Source organism: Dermochelys coriacea, chromosome 8, assembly GCF_009764565.3.
Source record: "Dermochelys coriacea isolate rDerCor1 chromosome 8, rDerCor1.pri.v4, whole genome shotgun sequence".
Lineage (NCBI taxonomy): Eukaryota > Metazoa > Chordata > Testudines > Dermochelyidae > Dermochelys > Dermochelys coriacea.
The window spans coordinates 85133539-85157470 of record NC_050075.1 but is presented as its reverse complement, the minus strand read 5'-3'; the positions used below and the strand labels follow the sequence as shown (position 1 = coordinate 85157470).

The 23932-nt window shown below is 43.0% G+C and overlaps 1 protein-coding gene and 1 long non-coding RNA gene across 2 annotated transcripts in view; one reads left to right on the top strand and one right to left on the bottom strand.

Moving 5' to 3' along the window:
* Nucleotides 1-14156, top strand: part of LOC122455605 — a 68235-nt gene extending 54079 nt beyond the window's left edge. The window contains exon 2 of the long non-coding RNA XR_006273919.1: nt 13647-14156. This is a non-coding gene — a long non-coding RNA (uncharacterized LOC122455605). The remainder of the gene's footprint in view (nt 1-13646) is intronic.
* The window catches only part of SLC44A5 (solute carrier family 44 member 5), a 189986-nt gene extending 169709 nt beyond the window's left edge, over nt 1-20277 (bottom strand). The window contains 1 exon segment of the mRNA XM_043491317.1: nt 20104-20277. Coding sequence (XP_043347252.1) covers nt 20104-20140 — 37 coding nt within the window. The 5' untranslated portion in view covers nt 20141-20277.
* Nucleotides 20278-23932: the final 3655 nt, after the last annotated feature.

Sequence of the window (23932 nt, the reverse complement as noted above, 5' to 3'; positions counted from 1 at the left end):
CACGGGACTTCCCTGGCCTCCTGACTCCCTGATTAGCCTGCCCACCCTGTCATTCAGGCTGACCTGGAGCATTGGCCTTTCCCCATTGTTCCTGGGAGCTGTCAGTCTCAGGGTCTTGATCCCCCATCGACCCTTCCCTCTTTTTAGTACTGGGAGCTAGCAACTAAAACACCCCCACTGAATGTTAGTAAGGGGGCAACAGTCCCCTTACACTGGCAAAGCAGTGTTATCATCCCCAAGAATTCAATAACTGGGACTCTCCCCCCAAAAACCATGAGATTCACTCACCTCCCCTGGGGTAATTCCCCTCCCTCCACCTAGGGCCAATATTGGCCTTTTTTGTGGTGAGAGGGTTATCCTGATGCAGACCTATCTCCAGTGCTCGAGGTTGCAGCCCCTTCTCCATCACCTCCAGAACATCTTGCTGAAGTTCCAGCTGTACTTTTCCCCACTTTTTATTTATCCACACCCTATCCATTGCCCTACTAAACCCAGAGACTTCCTCATCAACCTCCTCTCGCACTAGCCAAAGTGGCCATCTAGCAGCACAGGAAGAAGAAGCTGGATGGAGACAGTATGATTTGCTGTGATTGTGGGGCCTACTTACTTCCACTTTCAACTCACATATCCAGGCACAGTTCATTTGGGCTATGTCCAGTGCTTAATTTGTACCAGGGCTTGCCAGGGCTGAGCCTCGGCACCTCTAGGCTTGGAAGTTCATAGCCCTGGCACCTCAGGGCTTGCTGCATCAGTTATGAATGTAAAAAAATTGCTTGAGCCTCAGCACCTCTTTCATTACAAATTAAACACTGGCAGTATCCACTGACTCCCTTCTCACCTTTTTAAAGCAGTCGGTACAGTCTGGAGTTCTCTTCTTGGTATCCCCTTTTATATCCCTTTTTTGAACCTGTGACCCATTCCTGCTCCTGTTTTGTTTTTCACTATCCCAAGGCATTCAGCTGATCCCTGTGGATTGTTTTTTTTGAATCCCTCCCCTCTGAAGAAAGAGAGGTCTTTCCTGTTCTCATTACACAGGAATCAAACAGACGAGCACCTTTCACCAGCACAACATTCACTTTGGGTTTTTTCTAATTTGCTTTGGTGACTGCAAAATGAGCTTTAAGACACCTGAACGGAATAGTCTCTTGCAGATGGGACTCCCACAATGCAGGTAGATAGGCTGTTTGGAATATTTGCTATGTTCTACTTGTCACAACATTCAGTAATTCACGAAGGTCTCCCACCCATTAGTACAAATTAGCAAGGTTCTACTGGATGTGAATTGCATAAATGAGAAGCAAATACAGATGATGTATGCATACACATGATGTATGCACATGCACGCTATATACATACATCACTTTTTTCAACCTATAAACTACTTCTCATGATTATAACTTTTCTTCACTTTTATGTCCAAGAGTAATTTTGTGTTTCCAGAATTAAAGGGAGCATGCTGAGAAGAATATTTGCTCTTAAGAAATAATACCATCTACAGTATATTCAAACTGCAATACTTCACAAATCCCTCTCATTCTTTCAAATTATTTACTGGAATAAATATTACAAGAGTTCAAGTGTGTTGGCCACAGGGACATAACATTTATTATCTTCTTGCTATTTGTAGCTGCTGTCTAGATACTAGCACAGATATCACATTGTACTGAAACCAACAGAAGGGGGTATTCACAGATATAGTTCATTGCCCTTTGTCAGCTACCAGCAAAGCAACGGCACAAAAACTACTTATTCTCATGCAAAAATCTAAAAATAAATACTGTATTATTACATTATTTGTTAGTCAGCTGCTTTTTAATAATCTGATCACGTCCAAGAAATCCTAACTCTCATGGAAAATTACAAGTGATGAAAAACCAATTAGTTGTACTGTACCATCCAGTACAAATAATAAGAACCAGAGCCATTATTCAAGGTATTCAATTATTACAAAATACATTGTTTATGAAGGACCCTAATTCAGTTAAAAATATTTCTAGGCTTCATGGCACAAAAACTTATGTAAGGCCACAGAAGCTGCACACAACTGGTTCTGCAATGGGCCACCTGATTCAGCAAGATCTCTCCCTCCTTTTGCATGTCAAGCTGTACAGAAAAGCACACACACACCACATCAGGTAGAAGCTTATATATAAAACCCTGGTACGCCCACATCTTGTATACTGCGTGCAGATCTGGTCGCCCCACTGCAAAAAAAAAAAAAAAAAAAAAAAAGATATATTGGAATTGGAAAAGGTTCAGAAAAGGGCAACATAAACGATTAGGGTATGGAATAGCTTCCATATAAGGAGAGATTAATAAGATTAAAACTTTTCAGCTTGGAAAAGAGACAACTAAGGGGGGGGGAATATGATAGAGGTCTATAAAATCATGACTGGATTGGAGAAAGTAAATAAGGAAGTGTTATCTACTCCTTCTCATAACACAAGAACAAGGGGTCACCAAATGAAATTAACAGGCAGCAGGTTTAAAAACAAACAAAAGGAAGCATTTCTTCACACAACACACAGCCAACCTGTGGAATTCTTTCCCAGAGGATGTTGTGAAGGACTAGACTATAACGGGGTCAAAAAAGAGCTAGGTAAGTTCACGGAGGACAGGTCCATTAGTGGCTATTCGCCGGGAAGAGCAGGGATGGAAAACCATGCTCTGAAGAGTCCCTAGCCTCCGTTCGCCAGAATGGCCAACAGGGGATGAATCACTTATTGATTACCTGTTCTATTCATTCCCTCTGAAGCACTTGGCATTGGCCACTGTCGGAAGACAGGATACTGGGCTAGATGGACCATAAGGCTGACCCAGTATGGCCGTTCTTATGGTCTTAAGCTTGGGAAACTCATATAAATTAGAGTTCCCCTTCCTGCAGGCAACAGCATGCTCATTGGAATTTATGCTTACTGCACAGCTACAGTCCTGGAAGTTATTTTAGTCCCACACTGGAATAGATTCCCATCATGACGATGCTGGAAGTATGTGCTTGGACAGTCAAACTATAAATTATTTTTTAAAAGTTGTTTTAAAAAAACAAATATACTGGGCTTCCTGCCAGAGGAGAATTTCCCCCTTCTTTGGAAAACATACTAAGTTTGGTGGTGGGATTGTTTTGTTTTTGTTCCCTTTGGGCCATGACTTAGCAATTGGCTGTGGTCAGTGAGGACGGATATTTGAATGTCTTCAACTTAGCTTCACGAGTGGAACTGAAATGCCAAAATGACTGTTTGGGCAGAATCATCTCAAGGGGCTTGATTCATTGCTCCATCTGAGTTCTTCTCAGCCAAGGTACCAAGGGGGCAGAAATGACTTTATGCCTCTCTGCAACTCCACTATTTTGATGCTGTTGGGGCTGCTTTGATCCCTACTACAAGCCAGAGCAGGGCTGTCCTAGCTGCACTTAGTGCCTACGGCCCAAGAGTTCTTTGGTCAACAGCTCGGATTAGCTGGGGCCTGTCAGCACTTCACTCATGCCCTCTACTGACCCACTGTGACAGGACCTGTTGAGGAATGACACAGAACCTTTATATCAGCTATATGCCCTGCTGGGATTTCCCCTGATAGAGATATTCCCCAGTGGCATTATGTTTTTTCATAAGGGTTGTAGTTATTATAAGTAAAGGTAAATTCTAGAGGCAAGATAAAAGCTTTCTTTCAATGAATAAACTACTTAGAAGGGGACCACAAAAGGCTTGGTACCAACATATTCATATTGAACAATGACAGGAAAAACAAATAGACATAACAGCAAATTAAAACAAATGTTTAGGTTAAATTTACAAGGGGTCTTTTTTGCCCCAATCAATTGGTGTTTGGAATCCATTGCCCATGGAGGTAAGGCAAAATATATTCTGGGAAGGACCTTGCAGGTTTTCACTTTTTTGTGGAACATTACACAGGAGTGATTTATTTGGATTAGGTGGACTGAAATCACCACTCTGGTCAGGGAAAGAGGTGGCTTTGTGGGTTCTGGTGAACTTCAATCTTTCCCATTATCTATTTATTAGAAATATCACTTATTGTAGGTAATCCTGAAACCTTAGAAAGTGCCTACATAGGATTATTACCTCATCTCTCTTAGTTTGCTTTTTTCCAGTGTAGCAGTTCTTAGCCTGTAGTTGGCCATGACCCTGAAGGAGGTCACATTCCTTTATCTAAGTGATCATGGTCCTATTCTCTCCTTCTCCCAAGAAGATTTTCCTCAGCCATTTTATCACCAGCTCCTACAGCAAAAATATACAATGTACCATGGTGCCAGTTCCTGCAGCACCTTCTTTGAAGTACCATGGGAACCAGTGCAAAAGAATTTGCAGTTCAGCTAAGGGAGACCACTTGCTTGTGGCTGATGTCTGGCCATGGTATGATCAAGTTTAGGAACCACCAATCTACTGCATTGCCCAAATCAGATAGTATGCTTTGGTTAGCCTTTGCTGTAACACAAATAAAATAGATAAAGAACTGGAGAACAGAGTTAGTGTTCACTTCTAAAAGCACAGGAATAATCTTGTTTCCTTAAAGCCAGCCTGCTGATAACATCAGAGACAGACTAATCACCCACCTCACAGGCTTAAGTGTTTTAATGGTTCTAAATCAGTTCAATCTATGTTATCCTGATCAACACTTCTGTTTTGATTGTATTAGGAGAAGTCTCCATCAAGCATACTTAGACTCCCTGGTGTTTTTTGGCACAATATCCAGATAGGAAAAAAACCACCCAATTAATGTACTCTAGCCAATTGCTTTTATGTGTCTGCCTGTCTCTGGAACAGGTACCAGAGCAACAGGAGGAAACAGACACTCACTGTTGAGCAGCTGTGGATGGCTATGTGCCTTTACACTTCAGGAGTGAGTGCACAGCAAATGGATTGCTTCCATATCCAAGTGAAGATAGATTACTGAGCATGATTTGATTAAAAGAGCAAGCAGCATAATCAACCCACATTCATCTATGAGAGCCCTGTGCTTGCTACTCTACTTGCTTTCTACTGAAGCATAAGGACACATAACTGGCTATCATGGAGGAAAGCAAGACAGTTAACTAATGAAAACAGAAAGGCTAGAAAATACTGGGAACTGGACTGGCAGAAACACACTGCAGAACAGACAAACTTAATTCCTCCCTGTCCTTAGCCATCTCCAAGAAATACTGTCCATTCCAGTTTTGACATTATTTATCTGCATAGTGGCATAAGGATTGAAACGGCCTCATCCCATAGCAGCTTCCAATCCAGGAAGCATCAGCACATATGACACAATAGGCAACAAAAAGCGTGTCATATGGACTTTATAGCTGAAATGTTTCATTGAAAAAGTGGGTTATTTATGAGGCAGTTTTGTTTGTTTTCTTGCACAGGTTTGCATTTTCATAGGTGAAATGCTCAAATCTAGTTTTTTTCATAGATACTAAGGTCAGAAGGGACCATTCTGATCATCTAGTCCGACCTCCTGCACAACACAGGCCACAGAATCTCACCCACCCACTCCTACGAAAAACCTCACCTATGTTTGAGCTATTGAAGTCCTCAAATCGTGGTTTAAAGACTTCAAGGAGCAGAGAATCCTCCCTCAAGTGACCCATGCCCCATGCTACAGAGGAAGGCGAAAAACCTCCAGGGCCTCTCCAATCTGCCCTGGAGGAAAATTCCTTCCCGACCCCAAATATGGCGATCAGCTAAACCCTGAGCATATGAGCAAGATTCACCAGCCAGATACTACAGAAAATTCTTTCCTGGGTAACTCAGATCCCATCCATCTAATATCCCAGTATTATGTACTGTAATATTACAGTTGTCCTCAGTGAAAACCTTAGGACCAGATTGTCCTTGGCCCTGGTGAGGTGGTAAGAAAACTCCCTCAAAGCCTCATCCCTCTGGGATCTTCCCCTAGGGCAGTATGACTGCACCAATGCAGAACTGTGGTTAAATGCCACAATCTAGCCCTCGGTGTCTATTCAAAACAACTTTTCTTGGATCAGCAGCACCTCCATGCTGTAATTCAGCACTTGCTTTTGCCATTTGAAGCCAATTTATTGTAACAAACTGTATTTCACATCTGATTGTAGTATTTGTTATTTGTTTCCAATAGCATCTATAATCTGCTGGTCACTGTACAAACACAAGAGAAGGCACAATCCCCGCTGCAAAAAGCTTATATTCTAAAAAGGCAAAACAAGGAGAGGGACAGAGGAGAGAAGTAAAGGGTACAACATACAAGCAAAATAGCCAGATGGTGATCATTGGCCATGTCCTGAAAATGGGTTCTCTCTTTGTTAAAGTAGAAAGACTGTCCTTAAGTATCCCCCAGCCTTGCCGTTGTTGGCCAGTTAGTCTTGTAGATACCCCAGCAGATGTGGGTCTTCAGTAGACTCCTTACATAAGTGAAGCCAAATTTTTCTCCATAGGATAACTTTATTAGAAGCTGAAGTTCATTATAAAGAGAACAGCAACTTCCACATCATAATGCACTAAAACAATTCAGACTTTTCATTCTACTTCACTTTATCCAGATTCATAACTAGCACAAGACACTTCCCCTGCATAACACTCCTAATCCTGGGATTTTGTTCAAACCACCATGAAACCAGCCAGTGTTTTGCTTACAAACAGTAACACTATAACAGAAATAAAGTACTGGAAAGAGGTATTCAGCATGCCGACTAAATTGAGTATATTAGTTCAAAATAGTATCAAACAAAAGGACTATAATTACCTATCATAAATAAAACAAGTTATTTTATCTCTAAACCTATCTTGAATAGCAGCCTTTAGGTACAAGCATCCATGAACTGTGCACTGTTTCTGAAAAAGTAATTAATACTCTACATTTCCAACAACAGCTATCATGCAGGATTTCATTTTGAATGCTTGCTATATATGGCCAATAAGCATGTTGGAAAATGTTTTGATTAGTCATTAGGTATTCTCAGTGTTCAAAGATATTTGTTGCTATTGTGACAATATTAGTAACAGGCTCTTAGCTCACAGCCAAAGGGACATGTAGAAGTTCCACTGAAGATGGTGCAAGTTTGGACTTTTGCTAAGGCTATACAATTTATTTTACAGAGGACCAAAACTACTGCAACCAACAGCCTCCCCTTTTTAGGAAGGTACCATTAAAACAAACCTTGAGTGAGAATTAAATTTAAAACCAAGATTTGCTAGGAAAAATGTCTAGGTAATGTGATTTTTTTCACATTCCTGGGCTCTTGAACTATTTAGAGCAGTGGTTCTTAACCTGGGGTGCACGCACCCACTGGAGGTGCAAGATGCCCCTTCTGGGGGTGCGAGACATGCCAGATTTTTTTAGAAAGTAAATCATCGAAAACACAAATTAAGTACAGGCACGTAAGTATAACTACTTTGTTTCATGAAACCTATATATTTATTAACATTATACACTTAACGATTATTGTAATATACAAACAAAAAATATATCTAGGTTTAAAGAACTGACCTACTTTAACAATTTCTGATAAGGGGTGCAAGAACATATTTTGAGAACCAAAGGGGTGCAGGCTGCAGTAAAGGTTAAGAACCACTGGTTTAGAGCATCAGGGCTACAATAACAGAGTTGGCTGAACTGAAAGCAGCTGTATGAGCAAGAGCTTAATACACAGATGCTACATTGTATGTATATAGAATTATAACCGAGAAGTGGGTGATTTCATATGAACTATATACATTGGGTGGGATTTTCAGAATCTCTCATTATTCGCCTAATGGGGCTCCCATTGAAGTCAATGGGAGTTTTATCATTGACTTCAACGGGAGCAGAGTTAGGCCAATGTTGAACATTTCTGAAAATCCTACCCACAATGTTTTGCATTTACTGTACACAGCACCTTTCCTCCACAGACCTCCTTGATTTTACAAAGTTTGGTAAATATTCCTCTCCCGACATTACCAGACAGGAAACCTAACACTCAGAAATCCAAAGAACAAAGAATCTAGTCTCCTGTTTCCCAAACCCCTGCTCTCACCTCAGATTAACCAGATAATTAGCCAGATTCTGACCTCAGTTAGACTGGTGTAAATCTAGAGTCATGCAAGAGAATAATTCCAGATTTAAACCAGTGAAAGCAAGATCAGAGTCTGGCCAGTGTGTTTAAACATGAAAACAGCATCTAAATGTTATGTATTATTATTTCTAAGAATGCATGTTTGCAACAGAACACAAAAACAAAAGATAAGCAGCAAAGGCAAACTGAAAAGTCATGGCTAAAACCACATCAACTGCTTCACAGGACAGGGTCTTCAAGAAAGATTTTAAAAACGCAAAACTTTGCAAAAGCTTGGTGGGAAAACACTTTGCATCTGTAGTTACGCTGATAAGAAGAAAACACTCTCTGTGTCTGAAAAAAATTTGCTTTATCCATTTCCCAAGTAGAGTAGTGCACTCTTCCATTTTGAAACTATTAGCAAAGCTGGTGTGGAAGGCAGACAATAGTGCAGCCATGACACAAGACCTGAGCCACACGTAATCCAGGTAAAGCTTCAAAACCTTGGCTTCCTAGAAATGCATGAGTACTGCCTTCCATGTAGTTAAATCTGATAACAGAAGAGGTAAATGAGACAAATCCACGACTATTACTGAAGATGCACCCTTATGGCACATTTTTCAGAGTAGCAGCCGTGTTAGTCTGTATTCGCAAAAAGAAAAGGAGTACTTGTGGCACCTTACAGACTAACAAATTTATTAGAGCATAAGCTTTCGTGAGCTACAGCTCACTTTATCGGATGCATTTAGTGGAAAAACAAATGGCACAGTGACTGCATTCCATTTGTATGAGGATTTATGGCCCAGCTTCCTCTTTTCTCTTTCAGTGGTGTGGTTGGGTTTTTTTTTTTAAGCAGCAAGCCAGTCCAGTGGTCTAGTGGTAACAAAACACACTGCTTCCCACAGAATCAGAGTTCATGTCCAGCACTTAACCCTTTTTCTCACTCTGACTGGGGCAAGGAAAGCTATTGAAGCCAGACAGCTCAGGCTCTGAGAGGGAGAACCTCACTCTAGCAGTCCTCCCCATACAGAGAGCTGAGCTGATGGATTTTGAAGAGACAACTGTCCAGCCCTCTTCTGTTTAGAACAGAATTGCTGTTAAGTGGGGCCTTATGAGATGTGGGCAGAAGAAAGAACAAAAGGAAAAGAAACAGTGTTCAGAGGACTCATTCCCTGCCCAGGAAATAAAAGTAAAATCTAAGGACTCTTACATCTGGAGAAACTGATTCTGGAAAAAGGTGATTCTTCTTTTAATGCCTGTTTCACATAGAAGAAATGCATATATCATGCACTGTCAGTTTCACACTGTGCGTTGTATGAATGAGCCACCTCACCTGTCTTGAGAGTCCCAAGAGGCTTCTAAAGATATACAACACAAGTACACTGCATGTACGAGTGGGAGAGGGTGAGAGGCATGGCTGTTTTTTATTTTACTTTATTTTATTTTATTTTATTTTATTAAAATGTGTAGCTGGTTTTGAAAACAGGAAACAAAGATATTAATGTCTAGTAGTGGACCACAGCTAGCTGTATACCACAGTAAAATCATAGCGAGACAAGGTGGGTGAAGTAATATATTTTATAGGACCAACTTCTGTTGGTGAGAGAGGTTAGCTTTCAAGCTACACAGAGCTCTTCCGCTTGCCTCGCTCACCAACAGAAGTTGGTCCAATGAAAGATATTACCTCACTCACCTTGTCCCTCTAATATCCTGGGATCAACACGGCCACATCAACAGTGCAGACTGTAAAATCATGCCAAGTTGTAATCAGTCAGGCTCTAAGTCACACTACTGCATTATCATCATGTGGTCTGAGTGGCAGTCGTTACATCTGTTTGTATGTTTCCTTGTATTGGCTTGAATAGTAAAAGTGCAAAGTCCTATAGTTGCAAACAAACATACAAACAAATGCTGATTCATTCACTAGGAGTTGATCTATAAATGGTTTAACAGTCTTCTTGAGAAATCTCAGCAGGAAGTTAAGAAAAGAGTCTAGGGAGAACAATCAAGCTATTGCTAAATGGAAGGATTCACCAAGCTTGACAGAACTGCCATTAATCCATTGGGTTATTAAAACAGCTCTAACTATAACTCTGCTACAGTTATGTCCCTGGTGACATTTCTGTATACTCCCTTATATTCAGAAGGATACAGCTCAGAAAAAGACTGCCACTCTAGGTTGAAACATGCCATACAAAGAGCTAATCATACAAGGAGTTCTATTAGATGCAGCAGACCTGAGACTGCTGCATTTAGGCTGCAATTTTGTTAATGTCCTCCGGAGTGGTGACATCATCTGTACCCGCACTGATATGGAGAGTGTGCAGGGAGAGCAACTGCTCCAATCTATGTATCAGACCTGAATGGGAGTAAAGATATTAGATTGTTGTTTCAGTATATCACAGTTAAATAGTATTTTGGAAGGGAGAATTCAATTTTTCCTCCCCAATATGTATTAATACCTGCATGTTAGTATAACAAGTTCTGACACAAGTCTGTTCCATCAGAAAGTAATTTAGCTCATTACCCTCTTTTCTTGTTGGAGACCTTTCAGTGGTGATGTGCTTACTCTGGTGAGACAAATCACTAAGCAAAAATAAGCCACTACAGCTTAATTGTGCATTACCTGTATTTTGAGGCAAGTGTATTGTAATGATGCTTTTATCTGCTTTTCCACTTGGAAATCCAAGTTTCTGGGGGTTCTGAGTCTGCCACCCTTTTTCAGTTTGGGTAGTAGCTTTACTCTGTGAATGGCCCCATTGAGACTGCTTGTAGAGTAAAGTGCTCACTACTCAACCTGAGCAAAGGTGGCAGAATCAGCCCCAAGTTGTTTTCACATAGAATTTTTATGAATTATCTGGGCTGAAATTTAGCATAAGAAAATTGGCTCAAGAAACAAAAGTAAATAAAACAAAACATCCATTTGGGCTCATTTTAAGTTCTGCAATATGAGCCAAATCCTTTTTCCTTACTTACATGGGACCTAATCCAATACTTAGTGCTTTTTAGGATTTGACTTCACATTGTCTTCAGCTGGTAGATCTGTGTGAAAAAGATGAGCAGACTTGCTGTCATAAATAAAGCTAACAGGATTTGGCCTTAAGAGGTTTGTGTCTGATGTGGAGAAATAAGTTATTTAAGCTATTATTTGTACCATATCAAGAACTTTTTTGAACCCAGATCTTACCAACACTTACATACATACATGCATAGCTTTACTCAGGGATGTTGCCTCATTGAAGTTTATGGGATAATTCACATGAGTAAAGTTCTCAATGTGTTTAACCATTTACAAGATCAGGGCCACAATGAGTATCCATAAAGGCCATTAAAATACCACTGACAGTGACACAAAAATTCCTGAAATATCGCAATTGCCCAATAGACTAAAAAGGTTGCAGTTATCAAGTAACCAAAGTTTAAAAAATTGCCCTCACTATGCATTTACATGATAAACAATATTGCCTTTGAAAAAGTTATGTTTTATTGGCTAAATAATCTGTGTTTTTAAAAAATAAAAATCCTAAATACATATATTCACAATAGTGTAACAATACATGTCTTTAAAATTCCCTAGACACATATTTACATGATACCCTATTATAGTAGGCTCTGTCAATATGATGCATTTTTAAAGTCCTTAAATATATATTTACATAATCCATACTTTTAACAGTCCTGAAATACATATTTACACAATAGACTAATCTCTCTAAAAAGCAACTGCAATCCATTGTGTCTAATCTCACACAGTTCTGTGAGGGATTTGTCTCTCTAATTTTGTCTTTTTCAATACTATAATTTAATTTAACTCATGTTGGGAAAAAATAGGATAATCAAGGGCCTAATCCTGCTCTCATCGAAGCCTCTGACACAATTCCCTATTGACTGTAAGGGGTGCAATTTTGAGCCACAAAACTGTAATGCAAAACATGAAAAACTGATATTTAATTCTTAAATCTTTCTAGATAATGTAGATTATTCAGTGAATGATGCTACATTCTTCTATACTTTGGAATACATAAGCACAAGAAAACAAACTAAGGGTAGAATTTCCACGGTCTAAGTAATAGATTTGTCAGATACACAGCCATGGCACAAGAAAATTAATGAGCACTCAGAATTTGCAGCCAGCTAATAGTTAATTGGTCTTAATTAGGGGGTCAGTCTCCTAATCTAGGGCCAAATCCTGTTCTGAGATTAAGCATTTTTCATACTTATAGCAGATCGGGATCTTACTCATGTTAATTTTAAGGATCAGCAAACCCACATCTGATGTAATTTATGGCCTTGTGATTTTTTTCCCCCCAATGTGAGAGTTCATTTAATGCTTATGAAGCTGAAATGATAGTAATTTCCAGCTAGAGCCATGTATTGTGTGGGCAGGTGCTCTGTGAGGGTCCCCGCATAGCTCTGCCATATGCACCTTAATTACGACCTGCACTGCAATACCACCATAAATCCAGTCTGGAAACTCTCCTGAGCAGATATCACAACTTTGTTGTGGGTTTATTTCTTAAATAGGAAAATTGCAATCGGAAATCAAAGTTTCATTTGTGACTGTCCAAAGTTTCATCACAGAGGTGAAAGTCTAGTACACTAATTGACGATACTGCCTAGGCACGTGTTAAACTGTTATTTCTCCTTTAATGTATTCTCCCACTTTTCTATATTAATTTTGTAGCCATATTTCCTCCTATTGTGAGAACTTTCACTGCCTACAACTCTCTCATTTAGAGGCATGAATCAGGTTAATTGTTGAATTCATACAAAGACATGGATAATGTATATAAAAAAACACATAGTCAGCTAGAACAGAATATTTTTTCTCCAAAAAATAACAGAACTTTGAGGTAAATTGTAATGCTTTTGAACAAGGTGGACATACAAATGTCAACATATACCTCCTCTCCCCTATCCTACCTCTCTCCCCATTGAATTAAGGTTAGTAAATCCCCTAGCCATCTATCAAAAGCATTACAGAGTAGCAGTAGCTGCTCAGTAGTTGATGATACCATACTAGGAGTCCAATTTTCTATTCCCTCCCTGCAATTTCCCAAACATAACTATCTTCCTGAAGTGTCATATGGCATGACTCATCCCAGGGTATCAATAGATTTGGTAAAATTCAGAAAAGTTTTAAAGTTATGGTATTCTGAAAATGTTAACAAAATTGTCGCAAACTGGACTAAGATTGCACAGAACACAAACGAAAACAAAAAAGCATTTTCTCACTACTGTTGAAACCAACTCTATGGTGTTAAATCAAAAACTCACCAAAAAATCCTTCTTTATGATCTTCCCTCCCAAAAAGAGAGAAATATGGATCTAATCTGGTCCCATTTTAATCAATGGGAGTTTTTCCATTGGCTTCAACGGGAGTAGACCAGGTCCAACAGTAGCATAATTCTGACTTTACCACCTGACTCTGCAACCAAAATGGCATTTCCTGGGCATTTCATAAACAATATTGTCTAATGAGAATTAGCCAGACTATACAGAAAAGTTCCCCCTGTTAAGAATCAGTGAGCAGTCTGTTTACAATATTATGTTACAGTAATGCCATGTCTGCCAACGATACAGCCTAGCGATAATTTTTCCTTGGATTGCTTTTTAATCTTTCTTTCTACATTACTTCAAGTGCAGGAAAAGACAGACACATCTCTGGATATTAGCTGCTCACAACATGTATAAAGACCTGGAGGCAAAACTTGAATGAAGCTACTCTGATTTACACCAGATGAGGATTTGGTTTTGGGAGTATTTCTCTGCCAAGAATCATCAAAATATTTCAGTCCACTAAATTTAACAGCATTTGCCATGTGGTTATTTCTCTCTTGAAAGACTCCAAGAGGAAGCACCTATGTACAAATGTAAAGTTATCTTTCCTAATTTCTCTGAAACACAAGTTATAGCTGAAAATAAGGCACTTAAAGTCTGCAACTTATTTCCTCTTCTTTGAGTGATTACTATAAACGTAAAGTTTCAGAGTACCAGTCAGATCAGACATTTTAGTATTAAATGGATTTGCATATTAAATGGTTGCTTATAATTACCTCATACAATGAATAAAGTTTGTAACACATAAACAAAGATACCAAATAATATTAATATGATTGTATTTATTACATAATGTTTTCATGTTCCCACCTGAAAATAATTATGCTAAATAACATTTAGGCCACATCTACACTACCTGCCTGATCGGCAGGTAGTGATCAATCTATTGGGGATGATTTATCGCATCTAGTGTAGATGTGATAAATCGATCCCCGATCGCTCTGCTGTCGACTCTGGAACTCCACCAGGGCAAGAGGTGGAAGCGGAGTCGACGGGGCAGCGGCAGCCATCGATCCTGCACAGCAAGGACGCGAAGTAAGTGATTCTAAATCGATCTAAGATGCATCGTCTTCAGCTACGCTGTTCTCGTAGCTGAAGTTTGGTATCGATTTCCCCCCCCAGTATAGACCAAGCCTTAGATTCTTCAACATAGAATTTCATAGTGGGAAAAAACAATAAAAAGTTGCATTAAGTCTTGGATCTAGTTACCTTTCATGCGTTTTTTTTAATAATTTTCCTTGCTACTGTTATTAATGATAAAAGAAATGACAGTTTGAACAAATGTTTGTGTCCATCCATATACTCCTCCTGTTTGATCCTACAATGAAGTTTAAATGCCTAAATTCATTTCGATAGTAAGAGAGAGAAATGTTAACACATGCAGGATCAAGACTTCACCAAAGGATCAAACAGAATATGAAGTGAGGTACTAAGGAAGAAAGTTATTATTCAAAAAGAAATATCTGCAATAAAAAAATTAATTAAACAACAGTACACAAAGTAAGTTGCTACCTTTTGAATTCTCTTCTCCCACCTCCCAGGTTTATTCCACGGTGAATAACCTCTATTAAGTCAATACAAATCAGAAAAATTCAGTCATACCTGAACTCTTTCTACTTATGTACTGCAGCGATGTCCAAAGAGTTATTGATTTATCTGACATACCATACACAGTGGAAGCCCTAGATAAAATGGACCAAATTTAGATAATTTATAAGGTTCAAATCCATTGAAGTTAGTGGAATTGCGCTCACTCATATCATATTTGAATTTGGCCAAGTATGAATTAAGAGGTGATGGGAGATTCAGCCTTCAAGTGCCTGCCACCTGCCTGTTGAAGTGTAAATACCACAAAGGCAGAAGAATTGTTTTAGTGCATAGGTATTACTAGTAACGGGATAAAATTAAAGAGAATATATAGTCTGACTCTCAAGAAAATGGTGTTGTCAAGAAAATGGTGATAGTGATGTCTATTAGTCTTTGGAACTCTAAAACCAGGGGAAAGATTAGTAAATGTAAAATAGGATCACTTTTGCATTGGCAGGGAAATGGACTACATGATCTAAGACAGAGGTGGGCAAACTACGGCCCACGGGCCACATCCAGCCTGTGGGACCATCCTGCCCGGCCCCTGAGCTCCCAGCCAAGGAGGCTAGCCCCCAGCCCCTCCCCAACTACCCCCCTCGCCCGCAGCCTCAGCGCGCCGCACCTGTCAGCGCTCTGGTCTGCCACTCTTGCCAGGCGGCGCAGCAGCATGGCTGGCTCCAGCATGGTAAGGGGGCAGGGAGCGAGGGGTCCTGGGGGGGCAGTCAGGGGACAGGGGGCAGTTGGATGGGGCAGAAGTTTTGGAGGGCGTGGTCAGGGGACAGGGAGCAGGGGGGTGGTTGGATAGGCGTGGGAGTCCCAGGGGGCCTGTCAGGGGTCGGGAGTGTGGATAGGGGTTGGGGCAGTCAGGGGACAGGAAGAAGGAGAGGTTGGATAGGGGGTGTGGTCCCGGGGGGCAGTTAGGGGCAGGGGTCCCAGGAAGGAGGTCAGAGGACAAGGAGCAGGGGGGTTGGATAGGGCAGGGATTCTGAGGGGGGCAGTCAGGGGGCGGGAAGTGGGAGAGGGCAGATACAGGGTGGGGGCCAGGCTGTTTGGGGAGGCACAGCCTTCCCTATCCAGCCCTCCATATAGTTTTGCAACCCCGATGCGGCCTTTGGGCCAAAACATTTGCCCACCCCGATCTAAGAGGTAAGATTCTACAGGGTGATGTTTATTGAACAGTACTTTTGATGCATAATTTTAAATAGTGGTGTCTCATTTTGCACCTGCAGTTTCTGAGACACAACTGCAAAGGCACTTTGAAAGTGCAATTTAGGTGACTGATTTAGAGAAATAAGCAGATTTTACATATCTAACCAACCTAAATTATTATTAATATTTATTTGCATTATGATTGCACCTAAGAACCTCAATCAAGGACATGTTGAACTAGGCTACAAACAAATAACAAAGACAATAGTCACTGCCTCAGAGGACTTGCTCCCTGCCATTTGCAGATGTTAAAAAAAAAAAAAAAAAAAAAAGGACTAACTCAAGGTGAATTGAAAATAATAAAGATTGGCCCTTATACATATGTATCTCCTCTCATCAATGTTACTTACGAAAATATTGTCGGAAACAATATTTTTTAAATTCTGTATCCTCCTCCCCCAGACCATTTCTTCAGTGATGTTATAATCTAGGGTTTATTTCACTATTAGTTACTATGGAAATAACTGACGGCACAAACACATAATTTTGGCATTGCTAATGGCCTAATCCTGCACCACTGAGATCAATGGGAGTTCTGCCATTGGTTTCAACAAGAACAAGAATTAGTCAAGTGACATATGTGAGTGATTTATTATAAAAATAAAAGCTCTCTCATTGTTTTGTTTTTTAAAAACTCAATATTAAGCTATGATGGGAAAGCAAGTGCTCAAGAATTTCTTTGTTTTTCACTTTCAGTGGCAACCTTCTCTATGAGATGATCCAACATCAGACCAAAGTATGGGGGGGGGGGGCCCTGCAGGCGGGTAATTGCTCTTTTACACATGGAAAAATTGTATTCCATTTCATCTTGATATCTTTCCACTGGAAGATAGCAACTGAAAGATTTTTATTTTTTTTCCTGAGGGAACAGGTATTTCCCTTTCACACTAAAAAAAAATCACTGCTGGAGAGAGAGCCTTGATAAAGTCAGCATCACTGTTCTTGATAAACCCTTCCTATTTTCTCCATTCTGGGGGCAAGAAACCACATTTCTCTGTCACAAGCTTACAGCTCTTCCAGGGAAGAATGAATCCTATTACCTGGATTTAGAAAGCTAATAAGCAGCTTGCTTCCAAGGATGATTTTATAGTACCTTCATGTGCATGCAGAAAAACAATATGGCTAAAAAGATGTACTGTATTTTTTAGAAGAGGATGACCCCAATCCCACCCAAAAAAAGTCTGCATGTTTACTAAAACCTTTTATCAAGCTATGTTCACTCCAATAGCCATCCAGACACTGTCCAGTATCTTGGCTTTCCATCAGCCAATCCAAATCTACTAACCCATCATCAGTTAGAGAACATGTTAGCTCAGAGGGAGAAGGAGACAGCTAATAAGCTGTCCAGGGAGCCTGCAGTTTGCTGTCAGCCAGGAATCTGACTTGAGATATCTCTTTTAAGGCATTCAATTGATGCCAGAAGTCAATGGATTGAAGCTTTTGAGAAAGGTTTGCCGCTGTCATTTATAAAATAATAAAACCAACAGTGGTCTGGTGAAGTAGGGTACCAAGAAGAGAGGCAGTCCTTTAGCATGATACTCCTATCTGTATTTATATGAAAAAATGCATTTGGAAAAATTTCTTGTATTTCAACTTGTAATTTTTCAGAACTACAAATTGAAATATAATAACTAGAATATTTGCTGTTTTAGCAATTTCACATTCTTCATCATTTTTTCTTTCTTTTATCTCTCCGTTTGCATGTGCTTATTTTCTTAGAGGTACTATGTAGCATGTGCCTCCTAAGGAGTCATCTGAAATAATTACTTTAATCTTATAGTGAAGCAAAGCAAGTTTGAATTAATCTTTCTACCTTACTGGCCTTATACTATGAAATAGTGCAAAACCTTCTAAATTCAGATCTGCAACACTGTATGCTTCTACAAGAAATTGCTATAATAGTCACTCACCATCTCAATTGTTTTTTCTGACTCTGCTAATAGTTGGCTATTTACCTGCCCATTAATATTTTTTGAAGGAGTAAGTGCCCTTAGCCTCTCTTCTTGGAACATGTTTTTAAAATGAAGCTAAAACAATGTTGTGTGATAACACAATACAGTTTCCAAAAAAGAAAAGGAGTACCCGTGGCACCTTAGAGACTAACAAATTTCTTAGAGCATAAGCTTTCGTGAGCTTCAGCTCACTTCATCGGATGCATTTGCAAGTCTTCTTTCCCATTTATTTTCAAAGCAGAACTTTCCTGATTATAAGTGAGGGAATTATATGCTGCATTTATGGGAGTATGAATTCTATCTACCAGCTGTTTTCCCACATCTAAATATTCTGTTTCTGTGATCTTTCAGATGAGTATTCTATCTGCTTTTCTATGCATTGGAGACTATTACCACTGAAGTTAACTGCAAAACTATTGACTTCCCTGGATCAGGCCCTGTGAGGAATTAAATAACTTCAGAGGTATTAGTCAATATTTTGGAAACAAATTTATTTCCTGAAGTTCTACGATTTCTGGTGAGGGTTTTCCCCCCTAGAGGTTTGTTTATAGCACCCTTTCTGCAAACAATTCCTTGGTTTGCTTAGACTCATCCTGCAAACCTTTCTCAGGCAAAACACCCACTACTGGGGAAGCACTAATGGATCAGGTGCTTGTTCAGGCTACCATTCACTTCCCTGACGGAAAACTAAGCAGCTGTGGTCCTTCAGGGCCTCAGTGTAAATAACTCAAATTGTCAATTTTTGATTAAACAGATATAGTTATAAAGTTTTAGTCCACAAAGGTAAATCATAAAATTGGGTTTTCTAAGTTATAGCCATGTCACATAATATGCATGTTACACCAAAGCAAGAGTTTTATTTTCCATGCATGTCCCTTAGTGCAAATGATCTCTGAGTATGACCAGCCTGCTGGGATGCAGAGAAAAGGAGGCTTGTTTCTAAGAGGTTTCTGCTCATTCTGCAGATTAAAGAGGGAAATATTTTGCCATGGAAATCTCATGCATAACTGTAACAGGAAAACTGCACTTGGTTTTATGGAGACGCCTTTAAACAGATTAAGGAGCCTGCTAAACCTCTTCTGCCGCAAATGAATTAGCTACTCGGGACCAATTAAAGCAGCGCTCAAGCACGGAGATAAAGTTGTGCCCCCCGGTGACCTTCTGCTGGAGGAAGCGACGTTTCGACTGGCAGGACTCGGGCAAGGAGACAAGCGGCTCACTGAGTCCCAATACACCGGCTCCAGGCTCTGCACCCCCAACCACAGCATCCTCCTCTCCAGAACTCCCCTGGGCCCTAAATCAGACCACCGCGAAGCCGCCCAGTGCCAGCGCCCTGTATCCGCAGCCCCCGGAATCCCCCTACCTCTGCACCCCCCTCATCCCCACCCTGTGTGCACAACCCCGCACCCCCAGCTCCGAAACATTGTCCACACGCGCCCAGCACTCCAACCTGAATCCAATGCTCCGGCCCCAGCCCCGTGCTCCCCTCTCCAGCACACCACCCTCCCCACAGCCAACCCCCTCCCCCGCCGCCCAATCCCGGGCTCTGGCTCCCCTCTAAACTCAGCCCCCTGCCCCTGCCCCTGCCCCAGGCCAGCTCCCTGCAGCAGACGCTCGGACCGCGGCGTCCCAGACACGCCCCCAGGGCCGGCGAGGCACCTGCTCCGGCCCCGGGGAGCAGAGGCGGCTTTCCGAAGAGTTCTGGCCCCCGCTCGCCCGCAGCCCTGCGCCCACCGAGCCCCAACTTTCCCACCTCCCCGAGGAGGCTGCCACAAGCCCCCCGCGCCAGGGGCAGGCAGGAGAGCCCCAGCCCCTTCGCTGCGGGCGGGGGGCGTCGCGGGGGCGCAGCCCCCGGGAGCCGCCGAGGGAAACAAACTCTGGCGGCGGCTGTTCACTTGCTGGAGCCGCGGTGTAAACAGGCCAGAGGGAGGCTCCGGCGCGCCCCCTCCCCATGCCCCGAGCGCCCGCTCAGCCCGGCGCCCCTTTCCCGGCTGGGGGGGGGGTGCTTACCGTAGAGAGAGGCGGAGGCTCCCCCCTTCCTGGCCATCTTCGCCCGCTGCCCTCCCTGCCTCTTCCCCGCTCCTCAGCGCGCTCTTTGTTGCTGCGATGGCATGGGAGGCAGCGGCGGCCGGGCAGCCTGGCGCTGGGCTCCGCTCCGCCGCTCGCGTCCCAGCCCCTGCGCCCGACGCTGACCCCGCTGGTCCCGTCTGGGCGCCAAGCAGCCACTGCGCCGAATCCGCGGGGGCGGCGTCTCGGCAGCGGCAGGCAGGCGCGAGGGAGCCGGGGGGGGGGGGGGCTGTGTGTGCTCTGAGGGAGCCAACCCGGGCTGGCCTTCCAAGGGGGAGGTTGCCTGTGCCACCTCCCGCCGCGCGCGCGCGCGCGGACCCCCTCCCCCCACAGTGCAGCAGCACCGCGCAGGCGGCCCGGGGTGCGCCCCCAAAAGTAGCCTCCCTGACTTCTGCCGCAGCCTGGCTCCTGCTGCCGCCAGAACTTTGGCAACTCCTGAGCAGGGCTGCGGGGCCTTCCCTGGGGGGGCGAGGACAGGAAGGTAGCGGCGTAACTTGAACGCACCTTGTTGGGCGCGGGAGGTTGCACGGGGAGGATGGAAGTTACAAAAAGCCCATCTGGCTTCTCGGGTGGAGGCCGGAAGCTGAGCTGCTGATCGGGGTGAAGCGGTTGGGCTGAGGACAGCGAGGAGCGCTCTCGCCGTCGGAAGAGCGCCTCAGGGAAAGATTGGCAAGCTGTGTCGTGTCCACAGGGCCAGACTGTTTCTTGAGACCGTTTGCCACGCATAGAAACTATGCCGAACTCACCAGCAGTCCGTTGCTTGAGCCTTTGGCAAGTGGTCCTTGGAAAGTTTCCTCTCCAGTTTTCAGAGTAGCAGCCGTGTTAGTCGGTAGCCGCAAAAAGAACAGGAGGACTTGTGGCACCTTAGAGACTAATACATTTATTTGAGCATAAGCTTTCCTGAGCTACAGCTCACTTCATCGGATGCATCCAGTTTGTTATGCCATGATGGAGCTGTCCTTTCCCCTCGTGCTGATGCATGTCTGGGAAGGCCGGATTGTGTTTTACCAGAAGTCAGACAGCTGTGTCTGGAGAGGTAGAAGGGGCATGAACAGATATTCAACAGATATTATTTTATTTTTAATTCTCCCCGATGTCACCTTTGTCCGGCTTGTCCTTGTCCGTCCCTGCACGAATGCAAGTCGATGCCACACCATTCTACTTTGTCGCGAGCACGTTCTTTCAATTTCTGGCCAGAGTTTTGTCATGGGATTGGCCCAGCGCATTTTTGGTCTGCCTGGCGGTCACTGGGAATCCAGTCACTGATTCGGGTTGTCCACCTATTGTCTTACCTGCGGACTACATGACCCGCCAATCTTCGCTTTACATTGTATATTGCCTGCACTACATCGGTCACCTCTGTACACCTTCTGATCTCCTCATTCAGTATATGATCACAGAGTGATGTCTTATACACTCTCCTTTCCATTGCTTCTGTGTGACAGCAAGTTTTTCTTCCTCTGCTTTCGTTATTGACCAGCTTTCTGCTCTGTATATCATTGCTGACAGAACCATGGAGTTAAACAGTTCTTTTCTTTTCTTCATGGGCAGTTCGTCATCCATTAGAGACACCTTTATTTTGTTGAAACTTGCCCACCCCACTTTTTACCTCCTACTGCATTCTCCTTCAAATGAGTTGTCTCTGCTCAGCTGCTGACCCAGATACATATATTTGTTGACCGCCTTGATTTCTTTCCCATTTACAGTGATGATTCCTTCTGCACAATGCTCATTCCGCATCCACTTCGTCTTCGACACGTTCCCTTCCAACCCGATATCATGCAAAAGTGTTTCCAGTTGCTGCAATTCGTTCTCCAGTTCTGATGTGTCCTTTAATTAATTCTGCTTCCCCCCAATTAATAAGGTTGCCTATGTGTCTGTTACAAGTAAACTGAGCAAGGCTGGTCTGAATATCACTGAGACAGTAAACATGGAGCCTTATACCATTTATAAAGTCACTTTTCAGAGCATAACCACCTTTAATGGTAAGAAAATGGTAAGTTAGAGAAGGGCTGAATTCCTGCTCCAAAAATCTGAATTTAGCTTAGGCCTAGGACAGGTTTATCTGGCAATGTGAAGAACTTTTCTCTCAAAGGAGAGGGGCCCAGAACATGGACAGGGCCAGATTAACACAGGGGCTTTAGGGACTAAAGACAAGGGCTTCGGACTAAAGGGGGGCCCTGCAAAAATAAATCCATAATTATATACAACTCAATGGTTACCACCCCGCCAATCACAATCAACTGGTCGATCCTGGAGCCTCTGCCAGTCAATCACAGTCTCCGGGCCACTAAAAGTCCAGCAGCACAGCAGGGCTCAGGCAGGCTGCCTGCATGCCATGGCCCCATGCCGCTCCCAGAAGCAGCCAGCTGCTGGCATATTTCTATGGCCCCTGCCAAGGGGGAAAGGCGGCTCCATGTGCTTTCCCCGACCCCAGCACTGTCCCCGCAGCTCCCATTGGCCAGGAACTAGCCAATGGGAGCTGCTGGGGTGGCGCTTGTGGGTGCGGGCAGCGCACGAAGACACGCTGTACGCCCTCCCCCACAGGGGCGCACAGAGACATGCCAGCAGCCGACCACTTCCGGGAGCAGCATGGGGTTACGGCAGGCAGGCAGCCTGCCTGAGCCCTGCTGCAATGCCATCTGGGAGCTGCCTGTGATAAGCGCCTTCCGGATGGAGTCTGCACCTCACAGCCCCTCCTGCACACCAACACCCTGCCCCAGGTCAGAATCCCCTCCTGTACCCAACTCCCTCCCAGAGCCTGCACCCCTCACCCTCTCCTGCACCCCAACCTTCTACCCCAGCCTGGAGCCCCCTCCTGCACCCAAACTCCTTCCCAGAAACTCATATAACAGTTGTTCTAAAATAAGAAATAGGCTATTTTGAATTAACTTTACTATATTCTACATGTTTTAAGACTGAAATGTAACCACACAATGGCTTTATGTTAATTAAAAGGCAAGTTGAGTATAGCGTTAATAGCTTCGATGCCATAATTGTGATCATTTTGTTTTAAATTAGGAAAAAGACTTGTATACAGGGGCCCCACAAAATCTAATAGCCCCGGGCCCACAGGAGAGTTAATCCGGCCCTGAACATGGGGTTGGGAGTGAGAGGGGAGGTTTGCCTTCCTCCTGCCTCAGTTAGTGAGGATAGATACCCCTGTGTGTTGGGATAAGATGTTCCCTCAGAGCAGTGGTTCTCAACCAGTGGCCCATGGGCTGTTTGCGGCCCATAGGCTGTTTGCAGCCCAATCGGCATACAGCTGCAGCCCATGTGACATCCTCAGGGCCATAGACATAGTATATATATTGTGTGGATGCAGCCAATATAACACATAAAGAGCTGCATACACAGCCCACAATGATAAATAAGTTAAGAATCACTGCCTCAAAGTGACCCCATTTCATCAAAGTATGTAAACATGTTCTTAGCTTTGGGTACATGCATCAGTCCTTTGCTGAATCAGAGAGTGCTTGTCTTCAATGCAAAGTTGACTCAAATTCTTACTTGAGTGTTGCCCCTAACCTAAGTCCCATCCACACACAGAAAACTCTTGCTCCAGTATAGTGGTGGTTTACACCTGAGCTGGGTAGGTATGTGTAAGTGTACATGTAAACTGCAGCTGGGAGCAGCCTCCCAGTTGGGTAGACAGATTGGCACTAGCTCTGCTGGAGCAAAGACACTAAAAATAGCCATGTAGAAGTTGAGACTCAGACAGCGCTCAGGCTAGCCACCTGAGTTCAGCCCAGGAGATCAGGGGGCCTTGAAA